Genomic DNA, 26795 nt, shown 5'->3' with positions numbered 1-26795 from the left:
TTTTCTCTGTGATCTGTACGAAACCTACACCTAGCTGCAGACTCTCCTTGACATGTCCTGAACAAGAAGTGCATTCACACACTTCCCAGCCTCTGCTCAAGCTGCTTCTTTGGCCTTCAAGGCCTTCTCCCTCTCCCTTGATACAATGGCACTCCTTCTTCAAGGCCAGTAACATTTCTTCCCTGAGGCCTTTCCTAAGCTTCCCAATCAGAATAAATTGTTCTCTTCTCTCATTTGATCATAGCACATTCCTTTTGTTCAAAATAGTAAACCCATAGTGCAGGCTTTTCTATTTGTCTGACATTTAGTTGCCTCAGGGAAAACAAAGGTGCATATTGCAAGTATATTTTTTGTAGTTCTTATTTTGTTCTGTATTGTGGAGGTATTTCTGCTCAATTATTAGCTCACAGTAATGGTGATGAATGGACTCTCTCTAGCCCCAAGCATAGTGCTAGACACATAATAGGTACTCAAAGTATATTTATGAATTCTCTTTTGGGGGGCAATCAAAACACTATAAAATGTGTCTTTTAAAATGTAGAAGATGAATTGCTCTCTGAAAGCTGGATTGTACATGGACCAAGGTATGTGGCCCCCATTGTAATGGTTCCTTCATCAGTTCCAAAAAGTATTTTACTTAGTTCCTACTCAACTGTTGATCTCTCTGCCGATTAGTGATCTCAAGTGTTAACACAGGTTGCAAAGGTGCCAAGGAGGTGGCACGACTTTGCACAAACATTAGTGTAGAGCTATGCGATCAGATTTCCAGGGTGGAATTTTCTTCTATAGCAAAATATTAATGCTTCAGAATAAATGAGGGTCAAGATAGGGGCCACAGACTTGGTGCTGATTTCACAACCAGACTCTTGGTAAGGAGCACAGAGAAATAAAAATTATTAAGGTCCAGGTCCTCAATCTATAGACAAAAAATTTGGGGGGTTAAAATCAAATAGCTTCAAAGGGATTGTCATGGTAGAAGGAGGAACATGAGCTTTTATATCTTCCATTTAGCTTAATCTTTATTTTTTGCTTGCCTTTGAGTAAGTTACACTGTGCCTCAATTCCACAATTTGTAGAGTAGGGATGATTGTTATCTTGTAGAATTGCTGTGAGGATTATAAGACGGGATGATATAGAAAACCAACATTTATTGAGAACTTACTGTTATTATTTTACCTTATATGGTTCTTATATTTATTATCTCTAATTTACGAGTGAGGAAAAAGAGGCTCAGATGAGTTCCTAAATCACATGGTTACAAAGTAGTAGAGCTGGGACTGGATCCCAGGTTGTCTAACTCCAGAGAGCATGAGCAAGGGTGGGCTTGTGGCACAGCACAAGATCCCTAAACAGATTGAGCCCACTTTTGAAGCCTTGTCAGCAACGGGATTTAAAAACAACAGAACTGAAAGCTCACAGATCACAGAGCCTAGAAAATTATCTTGGATCTTTCCAATGGAAAGAGTTCAATAGATCATGCTTGTCTATTACAATAGGTTTCAAAGAATGAACTTATGTTTATAGGTATGCTTTCAGATTTTGAAATTAAACTCTGATTTTAAGGTAAATTTCTCGTTTTTTTTTCTAGAATGAAATGCATTTAATTAGAATCAGAAGAATAGACATGAACACACAAATGATAAGAATAGACATGAACACACCTTTCCATTTCAGGTTTTATCATGATTAAACCATCTTTACTTAATATACTGTTTTGCTTTCATTGTAAGCAGCTACCAATACCTAGCTGTAAACTCTTGGCTTAAGGATTACTTCAGAATGTTAAACACACAAACAAACAAACAAAATGACAAGAGAATATCTTGTCATTTTAAATGAGCAAATAGTATCAGAGTTGATTTTTAATTATGGAAACTTTAATAAGAGCATGGGAAGCAGATGTATATTTGTATATCTGTACTTAGAAATAGGTGCACTTGTGCTTAGAAATAGAGTAAATAAACTTTTGGATTGGACAAAATATATACCTAAAATATGACCATCGAATCATCTCAAAGTGCAGGGATTTTCCTGTCTTATGGCCTGAGAAAATATAATTCTCTAATTTGCAAGTCTTGTTGAAAGGTAGCATCTCTATGATCAACAGCTTTCTAAAAAACAGCTTTTGAAGGGTCTTTCCAAGACCCTTGCCCTCTGCAGATAGAGAATCTCTTTCTGGCTGTAATTACCTCGAATCACTTTTTAATGAAAGTAGTCATTCAAGTTGGGTCTTGTTGAAGCCTACATTTCTGAATAAGGGGCTAGAAACCATCAACATTTTAAACTGAATTCTGTTTAAGACCTAGAGCAAAAACTAACAGAGGTAAATGAAAAAAAATATACACCAGAATTTCAATGACCCTTACATGGAAGTTTTGTGCTCTAAATACATTCCTGCCTCTTGATAAGGAACTGAGTTGCCATGGGAATTTTTGACATCTGGCTTTATAGAGTGGGATCAAGAAATAAAGAGTCAGGTCTAATCGATAGCCTTTTAAGAGTACCATCGTTCAGCCTTAAAAATAGGATGACTGTATTTTAAATCTTTATATTTTAACCAGTGAGATTTTATTATAAATATAACCACTTCCTATCGGTTATTGATGATTAGTCATAATGAAGAGAAAAAGGACTATTTATTCATTTATTAAACCATTAACAGATATTTACTTGAACACATAATAAAGACCAGACACTAGTCTAGGCATATTAATGAACAAAACAATAAGAACAATAGAGAAAAAAGCTCCAACGAGCTTATTTTTGGGAGTAGGAAAAGGAAACATAATAAATATAATAAATATGTAAAGTATTTAGTATTTGAGATAACAAATGTAATTTTAAAAACTGGAGACAATAAAGAGGTTTGGGAATGCCAAGACAGAGCTTTGCAATTTTAAATAAGATGGTCAAGGTAGGCCACATTGAGAAAGTGACTTGAGCAGACTTTTGAAGTTACAATGCAGCTATCTGGGAGAAGAGGGCACACAGCCAGGGAGCCCTGGAGGAGAAGAATGAGAAGGAAGAGGAGCAGATATTATCTGGAGGTTAGGGATGTCCCCACCATGAGGGTCTTGAAGGTCACTGTGAAGACCTTGGCTCCACTCTGTTCCAGTGCAGCTTGTGGCTGTTACTTATTAGGAGTTCTTAGCTGTGGATGCCAGTAACCATTGGTTGCTGAGAAAAGGCTTGGATGAAACAGATGAAACAATATCAGACAACGCCTGGATGTTACATACGCTGCCATTTTTCATCACTCTTTGGAAGCTTATTTTGATTCCCCATGCACCATGTTTAAAAAATAAAATAAAGATGGGCTTCAAATGTGTTAGGGGGTAAAAAGGGTTTCAGTTCGGCAAAACAGAGTGAGGCCTGTCCATCCCGCACCCCTGCTGGCCATTTCAGGATAAGGGGCTCAGACTAGAACGCATGGCTCTGTACCACTGCTATGCTGGTAGCTGATTCAAAACGGTAGTCCCAAAGGTCCATGTGCAGTTAGTGGCTGTCCTTTAGACAGAGACAAGAGAAAGAAATCTCAGCTTCATTCTGCTTAAAAATAAAATTTTCCTCAGTCTCTGAGGAAACATTTTCTGACATAATTAATGTGAGTGATTCACGATCTAAGATTTTTTTTCTCTCTAAAATTACTGATAAGTACATTCATTGCTGTAGATTATTACTAGCACTAGAAAAATTCTCTTTCAAAGGAAAAAGGGATAGGTATGTTTTTGTCTTATATTGTTATACTTATTTTTATAATATTATTCATACATTTATAGAAACTCCTTCATATAAAAATAAATATAATAGTATAAGAAAGATAATAATGTATCTACCTTTTACTTCCAAGGTCAAGAACCACTAAGTGACTGAAACCTGAGACTTTATATGAGAAAACAGACATCTCACTGGGAAGAGAATTATGACAGAAAGCTAGCACCCACAGAAAAGGAGAACACATTAATATACTTAAAAAAATCCTGCAAACAGTAAGAGAAGAAATGAAGTTATTGTTCATATTATTCATTAATCTAATAATGGAGAAAAACTTGGTTGAATTGAAGGGGGAAAAGATAAAAAAAATTGAGAACCATAAATTTGCTCTCTCTATAAAGTAACACAAGGGATATAAGTTGCATTATATCACAGTGAAACATCAAGTTCCATATAATTTCCCATAGTGAAGAGCATCCATCTGTCCAACCAACCAACAAGTATCTTCTAAGTACCTACTATGTGTCATTTAACATTGTAAGCTCAAGAGAAAAGGCCCCATTAAGGAAGATGTAAGAACCTACAATTTCTGGGTATAGGATTAGTTATCATAAACCCAAACTTCCTAAATTGTTCACAAATGATGCTTCTGTTACCAACTTATTTTCTAAATTGATTGCTTCTTTACAGAGCCCATTCTACCCTGATTATGGCCATTAGCAAATAAAAATAGTTTTGAATTTTAACCTCTACGCCAGTAAGATTAATACAACCGAGGCAGAAGATGTCAGAGATATAAAAATTAGCTTTTTTGATTGTAATTAGCATTGTAATTACAAACTTGTAATTCTTGACTTTGCTACCTTTGGATGAGGATATCTTAACATTTTATGTTTCAGTATGGTGGGTGTATTATCTCATTCATTAGACTTTAAGTTGGTAACAGAAATTGAGGGTTTATGATCTCTAACCCTGGTGGTCATGTTTCTGTGACCCCCTAGTCAGAGCAGGTTGTCTGAGACAGTAGAACATAAATAAAAGATTTGGAGTTATGCAAGGGAATTCTAACTCTTACACATCACATGTACTCAGAGATGTACATTAGTTGGAGAAACAAGGCGATCCACATTGAATTCATACTCTGCCTGTTTTAAGGAGATCAAACCACACAACAACTCGGATTTCTTTCTACCAGAGTAGGATGGGCATGAAAGGTTTGGAAAAAATGACATTTTATTTTAAAGATCAGGAAATAGAAGCAACAGAGAATTCCCTAGGGAAAAATAATTGAAGGAAAGAACAAACACAAATCAGATATGAAACTATTTCTTTGGCAGACAGTTCATGGCTTATTATAATGTCAAAAAGAGAACAATATGTTTTGAAAAATTTAGATCCCACCCATTTTCCCATCTATCTTTCTCTATAAGACCTGGAAAATAAAAGAGTTAGTGACATCTTATATGCTCACTCTGGATGAATTTGGTTGGGCTGCCTGCAGCTCTGGATAGAGGGGGCTTCTGACTATATCTGTGACCTGGGGTATAGTCACAATGTCTGCTGAGGGTTTGGAAGCAGGAATACAGCTTATATGCCCTATTACTGATATCCCTGATCTAGACCCAACCCAAATTCTGTTTGCCCTGTGAAGTTCACCTTGATGAGCAGAACCCAAGCTGAGCCTCTTCCCTCCAACTCACTGCACTTTAGGTCTGGGTTGAGCATTTAGCATCAGAATGCGCACAATCTTTAGCACCCCCTTGCACAATGAAGCAGTTCTACCAGGAGTAAATGCCAATGTGTAGGAGACTGGAGCTCTCTGCCCCCACTGATGACTTTTTGTTTTTAGGAAACTCAATGGGGTGCTGAACCTTCTGCCAAAGTGAGGAAAGGAAAGGGGGTGGTGTTACCAAGCAGCAACAAATTCATGGATTTTACTCTCGGGCAAGCTACCTTGGGGGTGGGAGGGTGGGCGGGACACCTGGAATAGGCAAACAGCACCAGACCATCTCTAGTTCAAAGCTATCTCCCCTTCCTCATATTCTTTTGATTAAATAACTACATAATGGATTGAAAATCTCCAGGAACAAGATTAAACAATTGTTCCTTCATAACTCCATGTCAAATTCTTCCATTTCTTATATTACTGAATTTTACAGGGGAAGGGAAGAGGCATACGTGCCAGGATGGGTCGACACCTACTCTCATATCATTTCTATCACCCATCTTCTCCTTGACTTTGCACAAGTCCTCCCTAGCTATTTTTATCTAGCTGCCTCCCACAAGTCTCTTAACTTAAGGAAAAGGAGAAGGAAAACAGAGCTGAAAAGGGAACTGATGCTTCTAGAGCCTCTCCTGGGTGACAGGCACCAAACTGGGCATTTTGCAACATTATCTCATGTCATCTTTACATCAAATCTGAGAACGTAGATGTTCTTGTTTCCATTTTACAGACTTGGAATCTGAGGTTCCAAGTTAAGGAACGTGAACACATAGATAGTAATATATAGACTCGGAAGCCTGTGTTCTTCCTTCTTTGGCGATGTGCTTCAAGGAAACATTCTCTTTCTTAGCCCCTTTACTGTCTCTCCAATCTGCCCTTAAAACAGCTTCCCACAGAGACTCTTAAGCTATAATACACAGCAGAGTATTAAAGCTGAAATGAATCTTAAAGATAATTGAATCATAGACCCTTAATTTGTAGGTGGGAAAATGTATTTTGTTTTTACTTGGCAGAAAGGAAGCAGATTCTGGAGTCCTGGCCCTTGAACCTTCAGCAGCCTCTCGATCTTTCTGAGTTGGTTTCTTTTCTAAAATGGAGCAATCGTCACCACACTGCATGCTTAATAGTGCTGCTGGTCATTATCTCTTTCTGATCATGACATTTATAAAATGTAAACCATAATTATAATGAGCTGTTGATTTATAAAAATACTTGCTGATTGATTGATTAAGGGAACTGAAATACATGAGTCATGTAAAGACGAGGTGTCATTCCTTAACATTTAAAACAAAGGTTAATATAAAATGAAATAATTTTAAGAAACTAGAATCACATAGGATACAGCAGCATTTAAACCTGACTGACCTGTCAGCTCAGCCTTGTTGTCTTGTCACATGAAATGACACGTCAGGTACCATAGAAAGGAGTGTCTGTAGATTGATGGGGAAGAAAGCTTGGGACATGGGCTTCCAAGCTGAGATCATGGACCGTTTAGGCACCATCAAAGTGATAGCCTTCAAAGGCTTGTGAGTACTCAGAAATTACATGTAAAATGTTTTGGATGAGTTAATGAGCTTTCTATTTTTCCGCTCGAAAGAGAGCCAATAGCTTTCATCAAAAATAGTATAATATAGTGGTTAAGAATCCTGAATTAGACACTGGACTTTCTGAGTTTAAATCTCAGCAACTTCACTTATAAGCTGTGACACCTGAGTGAGCTAATTAATCCTTCTATGCCTCTATGTTCTCATCTGTAAAATGAAGATAATAATAGTACCTATCTCATAGGGTTGTTGTGAAGATAAATGAGTTAATATATGTGAAACATCTGACAGTCAGCACACAAATTTTCACAGCTGCCGCCACCAACATCATCACCATTATAAGTTCTTAACGTGGTCCATGACCTTATAGGATGCTTACGAGTAGTCACTAAGAGACACCCTATTGTTGTTGATAAATAATGGCTATCATTTATTAAGCACCTCCTTTGGGCCTTACATACATAAACTTACAAAGTACTAAGCACTTTATATGCATCACTTCCTTAATTTTTACAAGGATCCTGTGAGGTAGATAATATTATTAGCCTCACTCTATACTTAGTTAAGCCTTGACCGAGGCTTAAAGGTTTAAGTAACTTGCCCATGGGTATATGGATAACAAGTACAGAGCCAGAATGTAAACTTAGTTCTGATTTACTCCAGAGCAAAAATTCTTATTCTTATTTAGTACAGAACTAAGCGCTTGTAGTTAAGGACAACTTATCAGGGTAAGTCAGCAGTGATTCTTGGCTCACCAAAGAACAAAGGTATTGAATCAATGGAAGCACATGAGAAAAGGATATTGCACAAGAATTAAACCATAACATTTGCCTTCTCGTCTCCATGAAAGTTATGGCAGCCACAGGTTTCAAAGTACCTAGTGAGCAAAACACATGGCTAAAGATCTGTCAGAGATAGAGTTCCCTGTGGGTTTTGAGAGAAATGGAAATGTCTGCATTGGACACTCTGGGATGGGGGAGGAAGCCAGGAGACTCTGAAATAGAAGTCACAGGAGAAGCTGACCACAGACCACCATATTTTCAAGCAGGAAACTAAAGTGAAGACAAGCAAGAGTTTGGACCACAAGGGGGGATTTCAGCTTCTCTGTGGTGCTAGCAACATTGTCTTATGTTGTTTTCTTGGTAAATTTGTAGACAGTGTTAGCAAGAAGGTTGGACAAAGTCTATCCAATTTCCGATATTAGCTCTCAGTGCCTACTGCATGGAAGGTACTTATCAAATATTTGGTGGATTTGAAGGGAAAGGGGTGAGAAATGATGTCAATTAGTGCCCCACACAATACAGGATCTTATTGTAAATGTTAGCCTATAGTACTGTATTCATATTTGTTCAGGGGCTTTTGATTTTACTCAAAACAATTTAGAAATGTTCTAGAATTACCTCCAAAACCTGTTCATAGCAATCTCTCTCTCTCTCTCTCTCTCTCTCTCTCTCTCTCTCTCTCTCTCTCTCTCACACACACACACACACACACACACACACACACACAAATTCTTTTATTAATTTTTCCACTTTCACACTCAGGGTAATTACTAGTCTTGGTTCTAAATGAGTTTTAACTATTTTGGTTTCCTGATTTATCACTGTTAATGATATTCTTTAAAACATACCCTAGGCTTTGCAGATAATTCTAACAACAACAATAAAATAATCTCTGAACATAGTATCTATAATAAGTATTTTATATATATTAACTCATGCAATCTTCAAAATAGCTCTATGAAGTTGGTATTGGAATTATCTTGATTTATCGTTGAAAAAACCAAGGCATAGGTTTTGTAACTTGCCCAAGGCAACCCAGTTAAGAGGTAGAGCCCAGTTGTTTGAGTAATTGTGACATCGTTGGAATAAGTGTCTATTTCCAACTCCTTCAAATTATCTTAAGTGGAATCATATTCAATTATATGTTGAATTCTCATTCTGTTGCTTTTGTAAGGGCATATTTCCTTATAGTTTAACCTTGCACCATTATTTCATTTAGTCCCTTTCAGAAAACAATTTTACTTTTTAAGAACACAGCCATTCTTGGTAGTTGTAATGGAGGTCTGTTTCTACCCTGAATACAGGGGGAGTAGAACCAAGGGAAGCGAACAGCAGAAGTACTCACATCTCTGTTTCAACCTTCTTCTTTAGGGGGAATGACCTTTACATTGTACTCACAGAGAGATGGACATCCCAACAACCACCTTGTAAGACAGGTAAGTATTTATTATTCCCGTTTTAGACATGAAGATTCTGAGAAACAAATAGGTTTAAGAAACTTGCCTAAGCAGTAGTGTTAGCAAGAGGCTGAGTTCGGGCCCATCAGATTCCAACATCTTTCTCACAAAATGCCAGTTCTTTCAGTGGATAAATACAAAGTTTCTATTTGTGTTTAAAGAAATATCAATTACAAATGTCCACTATGAAAAAAAACTGACTTAAAAGTAGTTCATCTAAAAGGTGAATCAGATCTGGTTCAGAATTAAAGTCTAAGGTAGGCAGGAGAGCCCAAACTTCTTTGACTGCATTCAAGCCTTGAGATCCAGTTTATTATAAGCCAAGACATGAAAACAGAATGATTTCAGGACAAGAGACTGGAAATGAGAAAGCAAAGCTATAACTCAATAACAGCAAAAAAGTTAAACACACGCACGCGTGCGCACACACACACACACACACACACACGCACTCTAGTGTGACAGTTACTTTTATCTGTCCACTTGACTGGCCACTGGGTACTCAGATTAAACATTATTTCAGCCTGTGTCTGTGAGAGTATTTCCTGATGAGATTAGCATTTGAATTGGTGGACTCTTTAAAGTAGATCAGCCTCCTCTGTGAGGATGAGCATTATCCAATCTATTAAGGGCCTGAATAGAACAAAAGGCAGAGGAAGGAGAAATTTACCCCCTTTTTCTACCTCACTGTTTGAGATGGTACATCTCATCTTCTGTGTTCAGACTGGGATTTATACTCTCAGCCACTCTGGTTCTCAGGCTTTTGGACTCAGACTGAATTACACCACCTGCTTTTCTAGGTCTCCTGTTTGCAGACGGCAGACTGTGGGACTTCTCAGCTTCCATAATCCCATGAGCCAATCCATATAACAAATTTCTTGGTATATTTGCACATATATACATATATCCTGTTTGTATGGTTTCTCTGAAAAACTCTAACGTATCTAGTAATGAAGAAACGAACAGTTTCAAAGCACCAATTATGCATTAGGTACTGTTACTAGGATATTCTCTACGTTTTATTCATTCAGTCATTTATTGTCTAACTCTCTGAATGCCTATTGTATACCATGCACTATAGTAAGCTAATCACAGGGGACAAAAAGTAAAATATTTGACCCTCCTAGAGATTGAAAGTAATTTGCACAAAAATTTCATAAGCATCATTATCATCTTCACTTCATAGAAAAGAAAATTATTCAGAACAATTATGAGGCTCATCTAAGATTACACAGATAGAATGGAGCAGACCTGGGCTAGGCACCCAGGCCTGTCTGAATCTATGTGTTTCGCTCTTTCTGTTACCATACAGCTGCTTTCTATTAACCCCAAATTATTTAAGCAGATGGCCACAGAGCACTTGGAAAAGAAGGTGCCAGTGCAAAGAAATAGGCAAACTGAATGTCAAATTAAACCCATCACTCTCGTGGGGTTTCTGGTCTGATAGATCCAGGCAAAGTTGTAGAAATTCCAGGTCTCTCAAATTCAGTGTTGTGTTTAATGATGTTTTCATCACTGGTTTGAACCAAAAGGAAATATGTGGCCAGTGTGAGGGCACAGTTGAGTGTCATATGGTGAAAAAGAGAGACTGAAGTGTGTTATTAATAGATGGATATAAAACTAGATGGTAGTGACATGCCACAGTGCTCTGTCTTTGGCCTGGTCCTATTCACACATTTGTTCACTCACTCAATCACTCACACATACAAGCACTTATTGAATGGCAATGATATACAAAAGGCCCTATGTCAGGTCTAGGGAATTTGTTGGGGACAACAAAATGTACCATATAAATTTCTCTTCATAATGACTTCTCACACCAGCTGCTGAAAGTGCTACTGAAAGACAGACTTTAACTGTCAACATTTTAGGATCTGCCTCAGCCGTAGAGAGCCACCTGGCTCAAGGTCATTCCCCTTTTTGGCCTGCCCATATCGGAGTCCTGATTTATACAATAGTATAAGGGTATTCACCTCTGCCAAACTCAGGACTAACTCTGAAGTATCATTCCAGCTCTAGAGTCCCCCGTGTGATTGGCTCAGGCTGTTGCTGGACATGCAAAACAACTCCCTCTGCCCCCCTTACCGAACCCCATAGGTGTTGAGGATGAAGTCACTCCTTAATAAATAAACATTTTGCACCCTAAATTTAAACTTGGAGTTGGAACCAGTCTGCTTCACGTAAAAACCATTGAAAAAAAGAGGGGCTTTGTTTGTCCTTTGTTTATCCCCTAAAGAGCACAACAACAACCAAAGATAAAAGTTACAGGGACAGCATTTGAGTTTAATTTGGGTTTAATAATTTTCTTTCAAAAATGAAACAGCCTGTCTCCAAAAACAGTGAATTTTCTAAGACAGAGGGAAAACTATTACTCTTGGAAGGGTCTTTATCATCCAAAAAGTTGGTATTTTAAATAAATTTGTTTCTGTTCAACCTGCTGCTGGCTAGCATACAGCACAGTACCACTGTTATTTAGATATTAGTAATTAGAAATTTTTAAAATAAAATTTCCCAGATTTAATAGGTTCTGGGAATAATTTGAAGGTAAATAGAAACATAAAACCATTTCCCAATGAACTCCCCAAAGTAATCTGAGATTATTTAAGACACAGTGGCAGAAACTATTAATGTCCACCAATATACATTCTCTCCTTTGTCTTTTAGTAACAGAACCCTGAATTTTAGCTGGTTACATGTTTATCCAACCAAAGACTACATTTCCCAGACTCTCTTTAAGCTAATGTGACCATGTGACTAAATTATGACCAATGGGATTTGAGTGGTAGTGATGTTGTGAATTCTGAGTTAAACTCTTAAAGGAAACCTCTTGCCTTTTATTTCCTATTTCCTCCATCCCAAAGCTGGAACATAGAGGTGATTGATGGTGATAAGGCAGCAACACCCCAGGAAAGGTAGAGCAAGAATACAGAAAGTTCCCGGGTTCTTGAACAACCCCTGGAGTAAGACACTATTACCTTCGAGGACTGTCTACTAGCTTTGATTTTTATATGGGAGAGAAATAAACCACCTATTTTGTTTAAGCCATTACTACCTATTTTGGTTTTGGTTAAAGGAGCTCTACCAATATTCTAACTCGTACAGATGCCAAATCAACAACTAAAACCTGGGTGATGTTCAGTCTTTGTCCTGATTATCAGCATAGTATCTTATCAGGAAATTACAACATGATAAGAATCGAAATTAACCTCCTTTACCTGTGAGGTTATCTTAAAATTCTTCAAAAGAAACAGGAATCATGACATAAACTTTTGTTATGAATAGCTTACCATTTAGAATTTCCTCTATTTCTCTTAGTGTAATGTTTGATGCTTTCAAAAACCATAGCCTAAATAAAATATTTGGTTATATCATTAACTGGTGTATGCTCTATTTCTCTTTTTATACCTGAATTAAGTATAGATATATAAATGTCTGGCTAACTGGAAACATCTAAAGTTGTACAAATCATTTGCCATTTTTATTATGGTATTAACTGGATTTCATAAGGTTATTTCTACATATCTGGCTTCGGACATAGTGTCCTGGAAATGTTATTTGTGAAATACTTATGGGTTATCTAGCAAAGAATAAGGGTTCTAAAGCTAAGAATATGTTTTCAGTTACAATTTCTCTTTATACTTATATATATCCAGAAACATGCTTACCTTACCCTAAAGTAGGAATAACAGCTTACTCTCCTACATGAAATATCAGAAATTAGAAACATTTGGAAATCATAGTAATGGCAGATCCAGGTTCTCACATTAGGGAACAAGATGAAGGTATGGGGATGGTGGTGACAGGGGGATTTGAGGGTCTCCTGATTTGTGGTATTGCTGGTATGCAGAAACAGCTTAACCCTGTGATTACTTTTCCAATGTCTCCATCTTGTTTTCACACTGCTTTCCCTAACATCTTTTCATCAGAGTCTAAACACATCATATCAATATATCACCTTAAATACAGGAGTTGAGAAGAGCTCAGAGTGAACAATCACTTTTCTTATGGCATCCTCAGCAACATATCTGGTTGAAGGAATATCTACCAGGCGACATGGGCATACATATTCTTTTTGATAAAGGGCATTTCTTCTTTCCTAGATTCAACTAACTTTCAGCAAATATCTACTATGTGCCTGGGTGTTGTAATAAGATTTTTTTCATGTAAAATTTTTTCATTTAATTCCATGAACTTGACTGTTTATACTTATCCCAGGTAGCTTCCACATACCCACTAAGTTTATTACATCTCACAGAGAAGTGGATATAAATTGGCTTCAGGCACTTAAATGAATTTTTACAATTGATAAAAAAAAAAAATGATTCAGTAAGTGAGAAATGATTTGAAGGATGTCAACTGAAAAGTGAAAGTGTATGCCTTTAAAACACCTCCATTACTGGAAATCACTAGTATTACAGACCAATATGTGAGTTTAAAATCTGTACCTTCTATTGCAGAAGGGAAAGAAAATTAATATATTTCATTTCTCCCTTTTCAGGAAGACATCTTAAGATAACAAGAATATATAATTAAAAATACCTGAAATATTTGTTGTGGCTGATTACTATTAGCAATCATTTTAGTTGTCACTAACAGTAGTGATAAAGGCCATTATAGTCATTAAGCACTAAAGAAGGCATCATTATAGACTTTATTCACTGCAGGCAGGCATTTATCAAAGGATAGATAGTTAAAACACCTTAGAAAGATTAGCTAAGATATTTCCAGAAGCATCCTAAAAGTGGTACAGCATTTATTAACTACTTTATTTAGGGGGAATTCTGTAGGGAGATCACGTCTTTCCAAGAAGATGCCAAGAACATATTAGCTGCTAGTTGGAGAGCCTTCATTTGCTCTTCATAGCTATTTTTAGAACACAATTGAAGCATTTATCAAACACCACTGAAAAAATACTGTAAATGCTAGAACTTAGAATTTGAAACTAAAGAAATTTAGGAGATGAGAATTGGAGGAAGGAAGTCCAAATTGTGGAAAAATACCAGTTTGAATAATATAAATAAGGCATACTTATGTTTGAGGTGCCTAAAAGATAAGAGCATTAAAGACAATTTGATAATAAAATATAATGAAGATGAGTTTTAATGTATTTTTAAACTGTTTTATGATATCAGATTAATATAGTTTTTGAAGCATAGCAATAAAAAGTATTTTTTTAAAAAAAGTAATTTTCTTAGTTTTCTTCCCATGACTTTCTATGTGTTACATCATAAAAGGGGCACTAAGATGTATATTAAAAAATTATTTCTAGTAAATGTGTAAACTTCATATTGTTTTTAATTGCTTCAGAAGTACATTTGGATAATTTTTTTGTTATTATTTTTTCTTCTTTTGAAAATGCTTGCAGGAAAGTAAGTAAAAATAAAATGTGGTCCTACGCATTTTTACTATTTCAAAAAGCACAAGAACTCCAATATAAAATGAGCATAACTTTCTAAAGCTAGAATGAGCTGTTTAAGGCTTATGAAGTTCATAAAATGGTAACTATATGCGGCCTTCCATTTAAGGAGTTTCTTCTCTGCTTAATGAATATGGGCAGGACACAGCTCACCCAACCTCGCCCAAGCCTGACATAAAAAAACCACTCACCACTGGTGATGGCGAAAGTGCAATGTTGCCTATCGATGCCTTCAGTTCATCTACAGTTGCAGCATTCTTAAGAATGTCTTTAGATTGCAACGGCTTAATCTTGATATTAAATTTCTTGTGTGATTCTTCTTCCTCTTCCGATTCACTTGAAGAATAAAAGTGCTTTCCTTTGGTAGGTAGAACACAGTTAAAGATACATAACTTTTTTTCTACTGGGAGGCAATGATGAGTATAAGACAAGAGTGATTGCACATAGAGGCAGCAACAGTATCCTTAAGATGGCAGAAAATCAAAGCAAAACAAACAAAAGAGTAAATCAGGAAATTAGAATTTATTTACCTTTCCTTGGAACATGATTAAAGATGATGAACTTCAAGAAGCAGTAGTTATAAAATTCTACATTTTTGAAGCAAGTTGTCCATTTGGTGTGCCACACTCAGTACACACGCCGATGGGCCCACGTGAGCTTACTCATCTACGGAGAGAGGAAGGCCATGCCAATGGATGGACTCGTGGTGAGTTTTAAGTGCTTCAGAATGTGACCTGTTCTGCCCAGAGATGATTTGTAGGGAAAGCACAAGTAACAGCTATTTTTCCGGTTATGATAAATGACATTGTCATATCAGGTTTTAGAAGGCAATCCAGAACCCACAATTTACACAATTGTTTTTCAGCACATTTTTCCTTTTCTCCTCTCTCTTTTCTATGAATAGATCAAGGCAAAATGCCTGCTTGTTAGAGATCAGGCTGTTCTCTGTGCTGTTTATTCATCTCTAATATTAGGGCAACAGGACTTGGGAAGCTTGGGTTATTTCAGCACCTTTTCAATACATGAATTCATCATACTGTTTTATGAGAGAAAAATAAACATTAAAATAAAAAAAAATAGTAAAGAAAGGATATAGCCAGGTTCCTCAGGTCTGATGCTGTAGCCTTCTTCATCCAGCTCAGGTGAGTTCTATAAAACACAAGTGCATATTATGCAATTAGTAATCTGACAATAATCAAGAACTTATTCATTTTCCTTCTAGAGCCTTCTACTTAAGAATATAAACATGTCTCTTATTTTTTGGAGGTGAGAATTTTAACTTTTGGAAGTGAATGCTGAGAGGTATATATTTAGATACATACTCAAGCATATTTGGGAGTCTTATTGGGAAAACAATTTGCAACTTGCAAATGGCCAACTTGCAACATAGGGGGATACGAATAAAAATTATTTGTTCTTTGGAAAATTCAAATGTATTTTGTAGACAAAAAAAAAAAAATTAAAAACCCCACCAAAATACAAAACACAAGACATCAGTGATAGGAGTTTAAAGGATGATGAAATTATTGATGTTTGAAAGAATCAGGGGGATATGAATGTGTCTTTTGGGACAAATGGGGAGGAGAGAGCCTGTGTTGAGACTCCAAGGCAGAAATGAACAGTATAAATCAGACGGAGAAAGAGAAAGGCAACAATATAGATGACGTGACTGGAAAGGGAGCTGAACAGTGGAGGACCATGGAGAATGAGACCATGGATGGCCAACATGCTGAGGCAAGAATTCAGACTTGATTTAGATCTGCAGCTTCTTGATTAGGGTATGACATGCAGAAGGCAGCATCTTAAGGCATTTTGAAAGTATGCTTCAAGATAGATTGGAGGCAGAAGAAAATGGAAAAAAACCCAAAAACCCTAATTCAAAATACTTGCATTATTCAGGTAGGATTTGCTAAGAATGTGGACCAAATTGTTAGTGATGAGAAAGGATGAATCAAGGACATTTGGAAGGACATATTGTTAATTCTTGTTAATAGGTTTATCTTAGGTGAAAAAGAAGCTAGACAGCTTCAAGAAAACTCCAAGATTCCTATGCTTAAATTCTGGGAGACTGCTGGTACTCCTTGCTGATCTAATTGTAACAGCAGACAACCAATGTATTTTAGGAATAAGATGGGAAAGATAAAAGACAGTTTGCATGATTGGAAATAGTTATCATATTTCAGTTGCTACTATGTGGTAAGTACTGTGTCCCATACTTTATTTCATTGAACCTTCATAACAATTGTACATGGAAAGAATTATCTCATTCACCGAGGAAACTAAAAGAAATCAGGTGTCATTTCTCAAGGAAACCCACCCTGAAAGTGGCAGATCTGTGCCTTGACCCTGGGTATTTGAGACTATATCCTGCACCTTAGAAGGAAAGAAGGTGAATCAAACACCACTGAAAAAATACTGTAAATGCTAGAACTTAGAATTTGAAACTAAAGAAATTTAGGAGATGAGAATTGGAGGAAGGAAGTCCAAATTGTGGAAAAATACCAGTTTGAATAATATAAATAAGGCATACTTATGTTTGAGGTGCCTAAAAGATAAGAGCATTAAAGACAATTTGATAATAAAATATAATGAAGATGAGTTTTAATGTATTTTTAAACTGTTTTATGATATCAGATTAATATAGTTTTTGAAGCATAGCAATAAAAAGTATTTTTTTAAAAAAAGTAATTTTCTTAGTTTTCTTCCCATGACTTTCTATGTGTTACATCATAAAAGGGGCACTAAGATGTATATTAAAAAATTATTTCTAGTAAATGTGTAAACTTCATATTGTTTTTAATTGCTTCAGAAGTACATTTGGATAATTTTTTTGTTATTATTTTTTCTTCTTTTGAAAATGCTTGCAGGAAAGTAAGTAAAAATAAAATGTGGTCCTACGCATTTTTACTATTTCAAAAAGCACAAGAACTCCAATATAAAATGAGCATAACTTTCTAAAGCTAGAATGAGCTGTTTAAGGCTTATGAAGTTCATAAAATGGTAACTATATGCGGCCTTCCATTTAAGGAGTTTCTTCTCTGCTTAATGAATATGGGCAGGACACAGCTCACCCAACCTCGCCCAAGCCTGACATAAAAAAACCACTCACCACTGGTGATGGCGAAAGTGCAATGTTGCCTATCGATGCCTTCAGTTCATCTACAGTTGCAGCATTCTTAAGAATGTCTTTAGATTGCAACGGCTTAATCTTGATATTAAATTTCTTGTGTGATTCTTCTTCCTCTTCCGATTCACTTGAAGAATAAAAGTGCTTTCCTTTGGTAGGTAGAACACAGTTAAAGATACATAACTTTTTTTCTACTGGGAGGCAATGATGAGTATAAGACAAGAGTGATTGCACATAGAGGCAGCAACAGTATCCTTAAGATGGCAGAAAATCAAAGCAAAACAAACAAAAGAGTAAATCAGGAAATTAGAATTTATTTACCTTTCCTTGGAACATGATTAAAGATGATGAACTTCAAGAAGCAGTAGTTATAAAATTCTACATTTTTGAAGCAAGTTGTCCATTTGGTGTGCCACACTCAGTACACACGCCGATGGGCCCACGTGAGCTTACTCATCTACGGAGAGAGGAAGGCCATGCCAATGGATGGACTCGTGGTGAGTTTTAAGTGCTTCAGAATGTGACCTGTTCTGCCCAGAGATGATTTGTAGGGAAAGCACAAGTAACAGCTATTTTTCCGGTTATGATAAATGACATTGTCATATCAGGTTTTAGAAGGCAATCCAGAACCCACAATTTACACAATTGTTTTTCAGCACATTTTTCCTTTTCTCCTCTCTCTTTTCTATGAATAGATCAAGGCAAAATGCCTGCTTGTTAGAGATCAGGCTGTTCTCTGTGCTGTTTATTCATCTCTAATATTAGGGCAACAGGACTTGGGAAGCTTGGGTTATTTCAGCACCTTTTCAATACATGAATTCATCATACTGTTTTATGAGAGAAAAATAAACATTAAAATAAAAAAAAATAGTAAAGAAAGGATATAGCCAGGTTCCTCAGGTCTGATGCTGTAGCCTTCTTCATCCAGCTCAGGTGAGTTCTATAAAACACAAGTGCATATTATGCAATTAGTAATCTGACAATAATCAAGAACTTATTCATTTTCCTTCTAGAGCCTTCTACTTAAGAATATAAACATGTCTCTTATTTTTTGGAGGTGAGAATTTTAACTTTTGGAAGTGAATGCTGAGAGGTATATATTTAGATACATACTCAAGCATATTTGGGAGTCTTATTGGGAAAACAATTTGCAACTTGCAAATGGCCAACTTGCAACATAGGGGGATACGAATAAAAATTATTTGTTCTTTGGAAAATTCAAATGTATTTTGTAGACAAAAAAAAAAAAAATTAAAAACCCCACCAAAATACAAAACACAAGACATCAGTGATAGGAGTTTAAAGGATGATGAAATTATTGATGTTTGAAAGAATCAGGGGGATATGAATGTGTCCTTTGGGACAGATGGGGAGGAGAGAGCCTGTATTGAGACTCCAAGGCAGAAATGAACAGTATAAATCAGATGGAGAAAGAGAGAGGCAACAATATAGATGACGTGACTGGAAAGGGAGCTGAACAGTAGAGGACCATGGAGAATGAGACCATGGATGGCCAACATGTTGAGGCAAGAATTCAGACTTGATTTAGATCTGCAGCTTCTTGATTAGGGTATGATATGCAGAAGGCAGCATCTTAAGGCATTTTGAAAGTATGCTTCAAGATAGATTGGAGGCAGAAGAAAATGGAAAAAAACCCAAAAACCCTAATTCAAAATACTTGCATTATTCAGGTAGGATTTGCTAAGAATGTGGACCAAATTGTTAGTGATGAGAAAGGATGAATCAAGGACATTTGGAAGGACATATTGTTAATTCTTGTTAATAGGTTTATCTTAGGTGAAAAAGAAGCTAGACAGCTTCAAGAAAACTCCAAGATTTCTATGCTTAAATTCTGGGAGACTGCTGGTACTCCTTGCTGATCTAATTGTAACAGCAGACAACCAATGTATTTTAGGAATAAGATGGGAAAGATAAAAGACAGTTTGCATGATTGGAAATAGTTATCATATTTCAGTTGCTACTATGTGGTAAGTACTGTGTCCCATACTTTATTTCATTGAACCTTCATAACAATTGTACATGGAAAGAATTATCTCATTCACCGAGGAAACTAAAAGAAATCAGGTGTCATTTCTCAAGGAAACCCACCCTGAAAGTGGCAGATCTGTGCCTTGACCCTGGGTATTTGAGACTATATCCTGCACCTTAGAGGGAAAGAAGGTGAAGAGTTCAAGGATGATCCACTTGAAGTTGAGGTTATACACGTAGAAATCAAAGAGGGCAGAGCGGGAGTGGTAGATTTTAGAGTCACTGAAGCAGAGTCACTGAAGCGGTAAAGGTGCCATGACCATGGAGAGAGAATGGGGCTCGAATGCCATGGAAAAGCCACCATTTATTGAGCATTTATTGCCTCCTTTTTGTCCTTCAGTACTCAGAGTTACTTTTTAAAAAAATCCAAGTGTATTAAAGTCACTTCCAGCTAAAATCCTGTTTCTGGCTTCTCACCGCACTAAAGGCCCAGTGGTTCTGTGTAGCCCGCAGGCTCGTGGCGAACCTGGCTCCTGGCCCTCTCTCTAGCCTCAGGTCTGAGGTTCTCTTCCCTGATCTCCCTTAGTCACAGGGCCTTCTTCCCATCGTTAACTCTTATCATTCCAATGCTGGAAGTTCTTTCCCATTTCATGATCTCATTTATGCCATTCTCCCTGCCTGGGATGCTCTTCCCTCAATTATTCATCCAGTTAACTCCTACTTATACTTTAGACTTTTGCTTAAAGGTCATATCCTCCCTGAGGTCTCCCCTTCTCTTACCTCATCCCTGCAAAATGCATGATGATATAATGTATTAAGAATAAAATCCTTATTACTTAGAAAAAGTAGTATCTAATGTATATTTACAATATCCATTCCTAGGTGACCGAATTAGTTTTTAGGACTAAACAAATTTGAGGAAAGTTATGCTTGGTTTAAGCCTTCACATCTTTAACCAGGCATAGCACTAGAGTTTAGGGTGTGTGTGCTAGTTGGAAGGTAGTAAGCGGTCCTTGATGAGTTATTTGGTTTTTTTAATGATTGTACTTCCTGTTTGCTTAAATTATCACATTTGTACATATTTAAGATTCCCAGAAAATATAACAAAAGTCTTTCTAGGTAAAAAAAGAATTACTTTTCTAAAATCACCCTTTATCAATATCTAGTAGCTTCTTTTATAATATTATTTATTAGCAATTTGGATTTAGAATAATATAGAGGCTGTTATAGATTCTAGGGAATTGAACTGCTAAAAATATCAAAAAGATCTCAATCCTGGGAAACAGATGTAAGAGAGAACCAGGTAATGAGGTTGGCTGAGTAGAATGTAGGGGTGGGAAGCATGAAGAATTTAATTTCTCTTTTCTGCAGATAATGTAGTATTTACATTTTAATGTGGTAAGGATTCAATAGGACTTAATATTATGAGCGACAAAGAAAGTATTCAATAAATGATGGTATTATTTATTACAAAAATAAAATTCTTCTTATTAACAACTATGCAAAAATTGTACCATCTATGAAAGGGGAGGTTGGGCCAGACAGTCCCCTAAAGGATAAGTGCAAAGGCATTTTGTAGAGATTGTGAATTTGGGCACATACTATGCAATAGAAATGATTTTTTATGTGTGTATGGTCTACGAGTTTTATATGATTTGAAATTTGAGAGTGATTTCGGCTGTCCTGTTATGATTGGTGAAGTATGTGGTGATGATGTTAATCAGTTTCTGGGGGAATTATGTGGAGAGTTTAGGTCTCAGGTGGGATTCACCCTCGGTCTTTTAGAAATAAGTGATCGTCACTTGATTTGGGAAAATCCATACCATGAGGCTATAATAATTGCATGCTGTGGTCTGAATGTTTGTGTTCCCCCAAAGTTTATATGTTGGAATCCTGTTTTCAAGGTGATGGCATTAGGAGGTGGGGCTTTTGGCAGGAGACTGGGTCATGAGGGAGGAGCTCTCATGATTGGGATTAGTGCACTTATAAAAGAGGTCCAGGGTGGCGACAGCCAGACAGTGCCATCTGCTAACAAGAAAGTGGGCCCTCAACCATACACACGCCAGACATTCAATCTGTGGGCATTATGATCTTGGACTTCCCATCCTCCATTGCTGTTAGAAATAAATGTTTATTGTTTATAAGCCACTCAGTTTCTGGTATTTTTGTTATAGCAGCCCAAATGGACTAAGACATTATAAAATCAAGGCCCAGACATTAATTGAATTGCCTCCATTCTCAAATCAGCTTACAAACAGAACTAGCCCTGAATCACCTGGAGTTAATATTTTAAAAACATTTTTTGAGTACATATTACAGGATAGGCAAGCTACTGAAGTATTGTACTAATAACTAGCTCATTGAATCCTTGCAACAATGTTACAATATAATGACTGACTTCATTTTTGCTGGCCAGTAAATAACTATCCAAAACCACACACGGTGGATTTGTGGAGGGACTAGGTCTTGAACCCAGACTCAAGAGACTCTAGTGCTTTTAAATTCTATACCATGTTAATCGTGCCTGTCACTTTCTGATTAGATGGAGTGTTTCACTTATTTCTATGTCCTATTTAAATATAAGAATGCCTCAACTCATTTTCAAGTTCCGAAATCCTTAATAAAGAAAAAGCAATCTTCTGATACTCACATATCTTTCCCAATCAATCTCTGCGTAAAATCCATTTGGTGCACCATTGCTTTTCTTCTGTAATAAATTTGAAAATAAATTTAGAAGACAAATATTTGAACGAAATAAAAAGGAACAAAGAACATTTGACTCTTATCTGTATTTAGCAAGCGCTAACAAAATCCAGGACTGGAAAGACAAATTAGAGCAGCCTATTAAGCAACCACATTGGTGTAACTGAATGGTAAATTGAGCTGCCATGACACTGCATAATAGAGCTTACATACTTATTTTCCAAGACTGTAGTATACCTAAGCATAAGAAGATTAACAACTAGCTGTTGAAATTTTATTCAGTTACTGAAGAATTAGAAGCATCTACGTTATAATTGAATCCTCTATATCTTTAGAGGATAAAACCATATATACATATATATATATATATATATTTAAATAGAAACATTTTGATTTTTATGTTGCTCTTATATACAATTAGTTCCACAATATCCAAAGAGTATTCATCCAAGGTGTTAATTAATCTTTTAGGTTTTCTAACACTGACTCAATTTTTTCCTAACCAATCCCTTGATAGACTATAAAGGAAATCAGCTCCAAGTTAGTTAATTCAGCTCTTAGGTATTAAAAAAGTATTAATATTCTTTTCAAGTAGCTTTTCTTATCAAATTATTTAAATAGAATCTGAGGATTAATTGTGAATTTCTGTGATCCATCTGTCTTATGCCTCCATGAGCACCTACTGTCGCAAGATAACTACATGAATATTGGCATTAGTCTCTCTGGATTATCTTAAAGTTCTATTTGGCACCTACAACAACCATGATATATGGTCGCAAGCACTTTAGCAAGGATGTGGCATCATTCAAAGATGAATTACTAAGATTCTCTATTTTTTGTTTGCAAAGGACAAAAACACAAACCAAGTTGGTAATGGAGGATTCATTCAATAACATTCCTATATATAGCACATATAGCAGTGGTATGTCACTGAGCACTAGCTGATCTCAGAACAACACATCAAATGGTGATACATGAGGCTTGAGGACAGACTTCTAATTTTGCAATCACAAATGAAGGCCACTTGAACTACAACATGAACAACTAACATTCGATTTGACAAATAGGTAGGAGAAGTAAGCTTTTCGTGTTTGCATGTAGGACCATTAGAAAATCAAATTAAAGGTAACCCAGTAACCATCTTCACTGAGTAATACATATTGAATATTGATTGGGCATTCTAAGAACTATAAATAGCTTAGTAAGGGTGAATAGTGAGTAAAGAATAGATAATACATTCATAGCCTCTCTCTTCCTATCCACTGCTACTGCACTAGAATTTACAAATGCAAGAACTCTGCCAATGCCTCCACAGACCAGCATCCAGGAATATAGCCCCTTACCTCTGCCTCTCTTCCTCTTTTTTCTGCTCTTGACAAGGTTAAAAGTTATATACTTGGACAACATCATTTTAACCTTTCCACATAATTGCCTTCCCTGAATTAGTGTTTATTGATATTCTTTCTACCTTGAACAAAGGTTGTTTTAAAAACTTGTCACATCAGCTCTTGTATAGGCTCTAAAGCTACTGTTGAGGACATGGTCCATTACATAATGTGCCTGCTAATAATAAAAAATCTCTTCCATGGGGAATGGGCATGGTGCCTATTTTCTTTTTGTCATGTGTGCTTTCTTTTTTAATTTCTACTTTATCAATTTGTTCGCATATGTATTCTTTGTAAAATTCTCCAAATCCTTCTTATATAATAAATTTAACATACAAGCTTAACTTATAATAATGGGAATCAGATGAACTAAGTTGATCCCAAAGAACTAAACTCATAAATTTTGTGGTTAGTGTAGCATTACTATTAATAGACCTTTAGTTCTTAAACAGCTCTTTACTACAAAGGATTATTATCTGAAAACCAAAGAGATTAGGTAAATTATCATTTAAAATTTTCAAAGTTTCACAGTTTTTCCCCATGATAGTTTCATCTCTGTAACCAAAGCCCTTCAAAATCAAAATAGCTGATATGGTCAGCTAAACAAATTGTGTGTGCGTGTGTGTGTGTGTGTGTGTGTGTGTGTGTGTGTGTGTGTGTTTCATGACAACATATATCTTACATTATGTATTAAAAGTTCCTGAACTTTATGAATTTTCTAGATTTGAGCTAAGTGAAAATTTCCCAGTCCATGGAAACCAATGAAAGACAGAGATGAAGAGAAAGCAAAACTTATAAAAAGAAATTTTCTTTTAAAATAACATTCTAAACACAAATACTAAATACAAACAACAAATAACAATACATTCTTTGGGGCATATATTCAAAATACATGCATACACACATATGCACACAGTTTTATTAGAGAAATTAGCAATTTGGTCTCATTCACACTAGTGAATTCTTACAAATATATTTAGTTTCACAAGTGGAAATTATCAAGTTAAAGCTAGCCAGGGCCTGGCTGAAGTTGTTCTGGTCAAACTCCAAGTAAGAAACAATGCTCCTGGTTTAACCACCTACGCAAGGTGCAGCTAATTAATGGTGAAGTTATGGCTCTATTGATTTTCAATTGGAAAACTTTGAAGAAGCAAGGAATAAGTTAAGTGAGAAAATATTATGGCTTACTAGTACAAGCAATATTGGCTAGTTACCAACATGTAAACAGTGATTTTCCTTTTGGAGTTAGAAGTATACATTATTTTACTTTTATTTTTTCAGTGTTTTCCAAAATTCTACACTTTGCATAATTAACTTTTATAATTTGAACATATGACTGTTATTTAAAGATAATTGAGGTTCACAGAAATGTTAATCTTGTTTTAATAGGTATTTTACTTTGGTCAGGCTTATTATCTGTTTTCAGATAATATGACACGCTAAATCAATAAATGTAATAACAATTGTATTTAATTATACATTCATTAAGGTTCTCAGTTTCAACTGGGAATGATCCTGTTTTCCAAGGTCAGCTCATGGCCATGTAGTGATCCTCAGGTGAGAGATGTTAAATACACAGGATGTACTCCCTAAGTATTGTCTTTTGCCACTGAGGTAGACTCGACTCACTTTGTAAATAATCCTATAGAACAGCATTGTCCAATAGAACTGTCTGTGAAGATGGAAATGTTCTATATGTGTGCTGTCTAATATAGTAGCCACAAGCCACAAGTGCCTTTGGGAGTGTGAGTGAGAAACTGAATTTTAAATAGCTACATGTGTCTACCATACTGAACAACACAGCTAGAGTTGTTGCATACCCTGGGCCAAGATCAGCATCCCTGACTCAACATCCTTTGGTCAGTTACACTGGTTCCCACAAGCCAAGGTCTTGCTAAATTCCTGGCGTTACTGAGATAATGCTTATCCTAACAAATGATTACTCAATTTGTATCGGTCATGCTTGTATTAGAGCCAAAGAGTTCTTATAAATAGCGGATTCTTTTTAAAATCTCAACACCTTTCCTTTGTCTAAGACAAAGGAAACACACATCTTTTATGCCTGATTTCTCTTTAAAAGCATATTTAGGTGTAAGTTTATATGGTTAATTTAAAAATTGGCCCCACGTATTCAAAAAATAATTTGGAAAAATCTAAGAAAGAGTCTTCTTAAATGAAGTGCACAAATGCTACTGCTTTTTCTGTTTCGAACTGGGATTTTACTCACTGTTTCTACAACCCTTTGGAAATTTTAAACTAAAATCTGTTTCCTTACCGAAACTTTTTTTCCTCCTTCACGCGCACACTCTGCTTTGCTATTGTAGGGTGGTTCATGTGGGCTGGGCTGCTGGAATTGATTGTTTTCATGTAGAAAAAGTTGTTAAAGGATCTGTTTGTTCTTCAAGACACATATAAAGAATCACATGGAGTCAGCAAACATACCATAGAAGAAACAATTTCTAGGCCAAATCGTAGGGCCTACCAATCTTGGCAGGGTTCCCTAAACATAGAGTGGACTTTGGGGTCCATAATGAGGCTCTATTCAGCAGGCCAGTGTAGCTAGGTCAAGAGAAGAAGGAAGGAGGAAGAAGATACATCCTAGGCATTTGGAATTATGTGGATCTAGTCCTCATTCAGCCAGCACTTAATTTACATGAGAACAGACACCAGGACACACTAAGAGAGACTGAATAAAAATGGTTGTATTTCTAATCAAAGTATGAAAAGTCTAGCTCCCTGGATCAAAGCCTTCCTGGGAGTCATAAGACATATAGTGCACATAGCTGACAGCTCCAGACCTGGTCCCTTTCCTGTACACCTGTTCTTATACACTTGTTCCTGCACACCTGCTCAGGGTGAGCAGAGACTATGCCCCCATTTTACATGTAGCTAGAAATCTGAAGTGGGAAAAAGTTAAAGTGTATCTGAATTAGAGTTTGTCTCTGGGTTAGAATG

General features: G+C 36.3%; 1 protein-coding gene across 2 annotated transcripts in view; it reads right to left on the bottom strand.

The window, feature by feature from the left end:
• The window catches only part of SGIP1 (SH3 domain GRB2 like endophilin interacting protein 1), a 194900-nt gene that overhangs the window by 85343 nt on the left and 82762 nt on the right, over window positions 1–26795 (bottom strand). The window contains exons 4-7 of one of the 2 annotated variants that reach the window (XM_011369588.2): window positions 26116–26187; window positions 22403–22459; window positions 18649–18703; window positions 17746–17921 (exon numbers count right to left, since the gene is read on the bottom strand). In XM_011369588.2, the coding sequence (XP_011367890.1) occupies window positions 17746–17921; window positions 18649–18703; window positions 22403–22459; window positions 26116–26187 (360 nt within the window). The remainder of the gene's footprint in view (window positions 1–17745; window positions 17922–18648; window positions 18704–22402; window positions 22460–26115; window positions 26188–26795) is intronic. The other variant, XM_011369587.2, reaches the window with a different exon arrangement.

The sequence above is a fragment of the Pteropus vampyrus genome, unplaced genomic scaffold (assembly GCF_000151845.1).
Source record: "Pteropus vampyrus isolate Shadow unplaced genomic scaffold, Pvam_2.0 Scaffold151, whole genome shotgun sequence".
NCBI classification, from domain to species: domain Eukaryota; kingdom Metazoa; phylum Chordata; class Mammalia; order Chiroptera; family Pteropodidae; genus Pteropus; species Pteropus vampyrus.
This window is presented reverse-complemented; position numbering and strand designations above follow the sequence as displayed.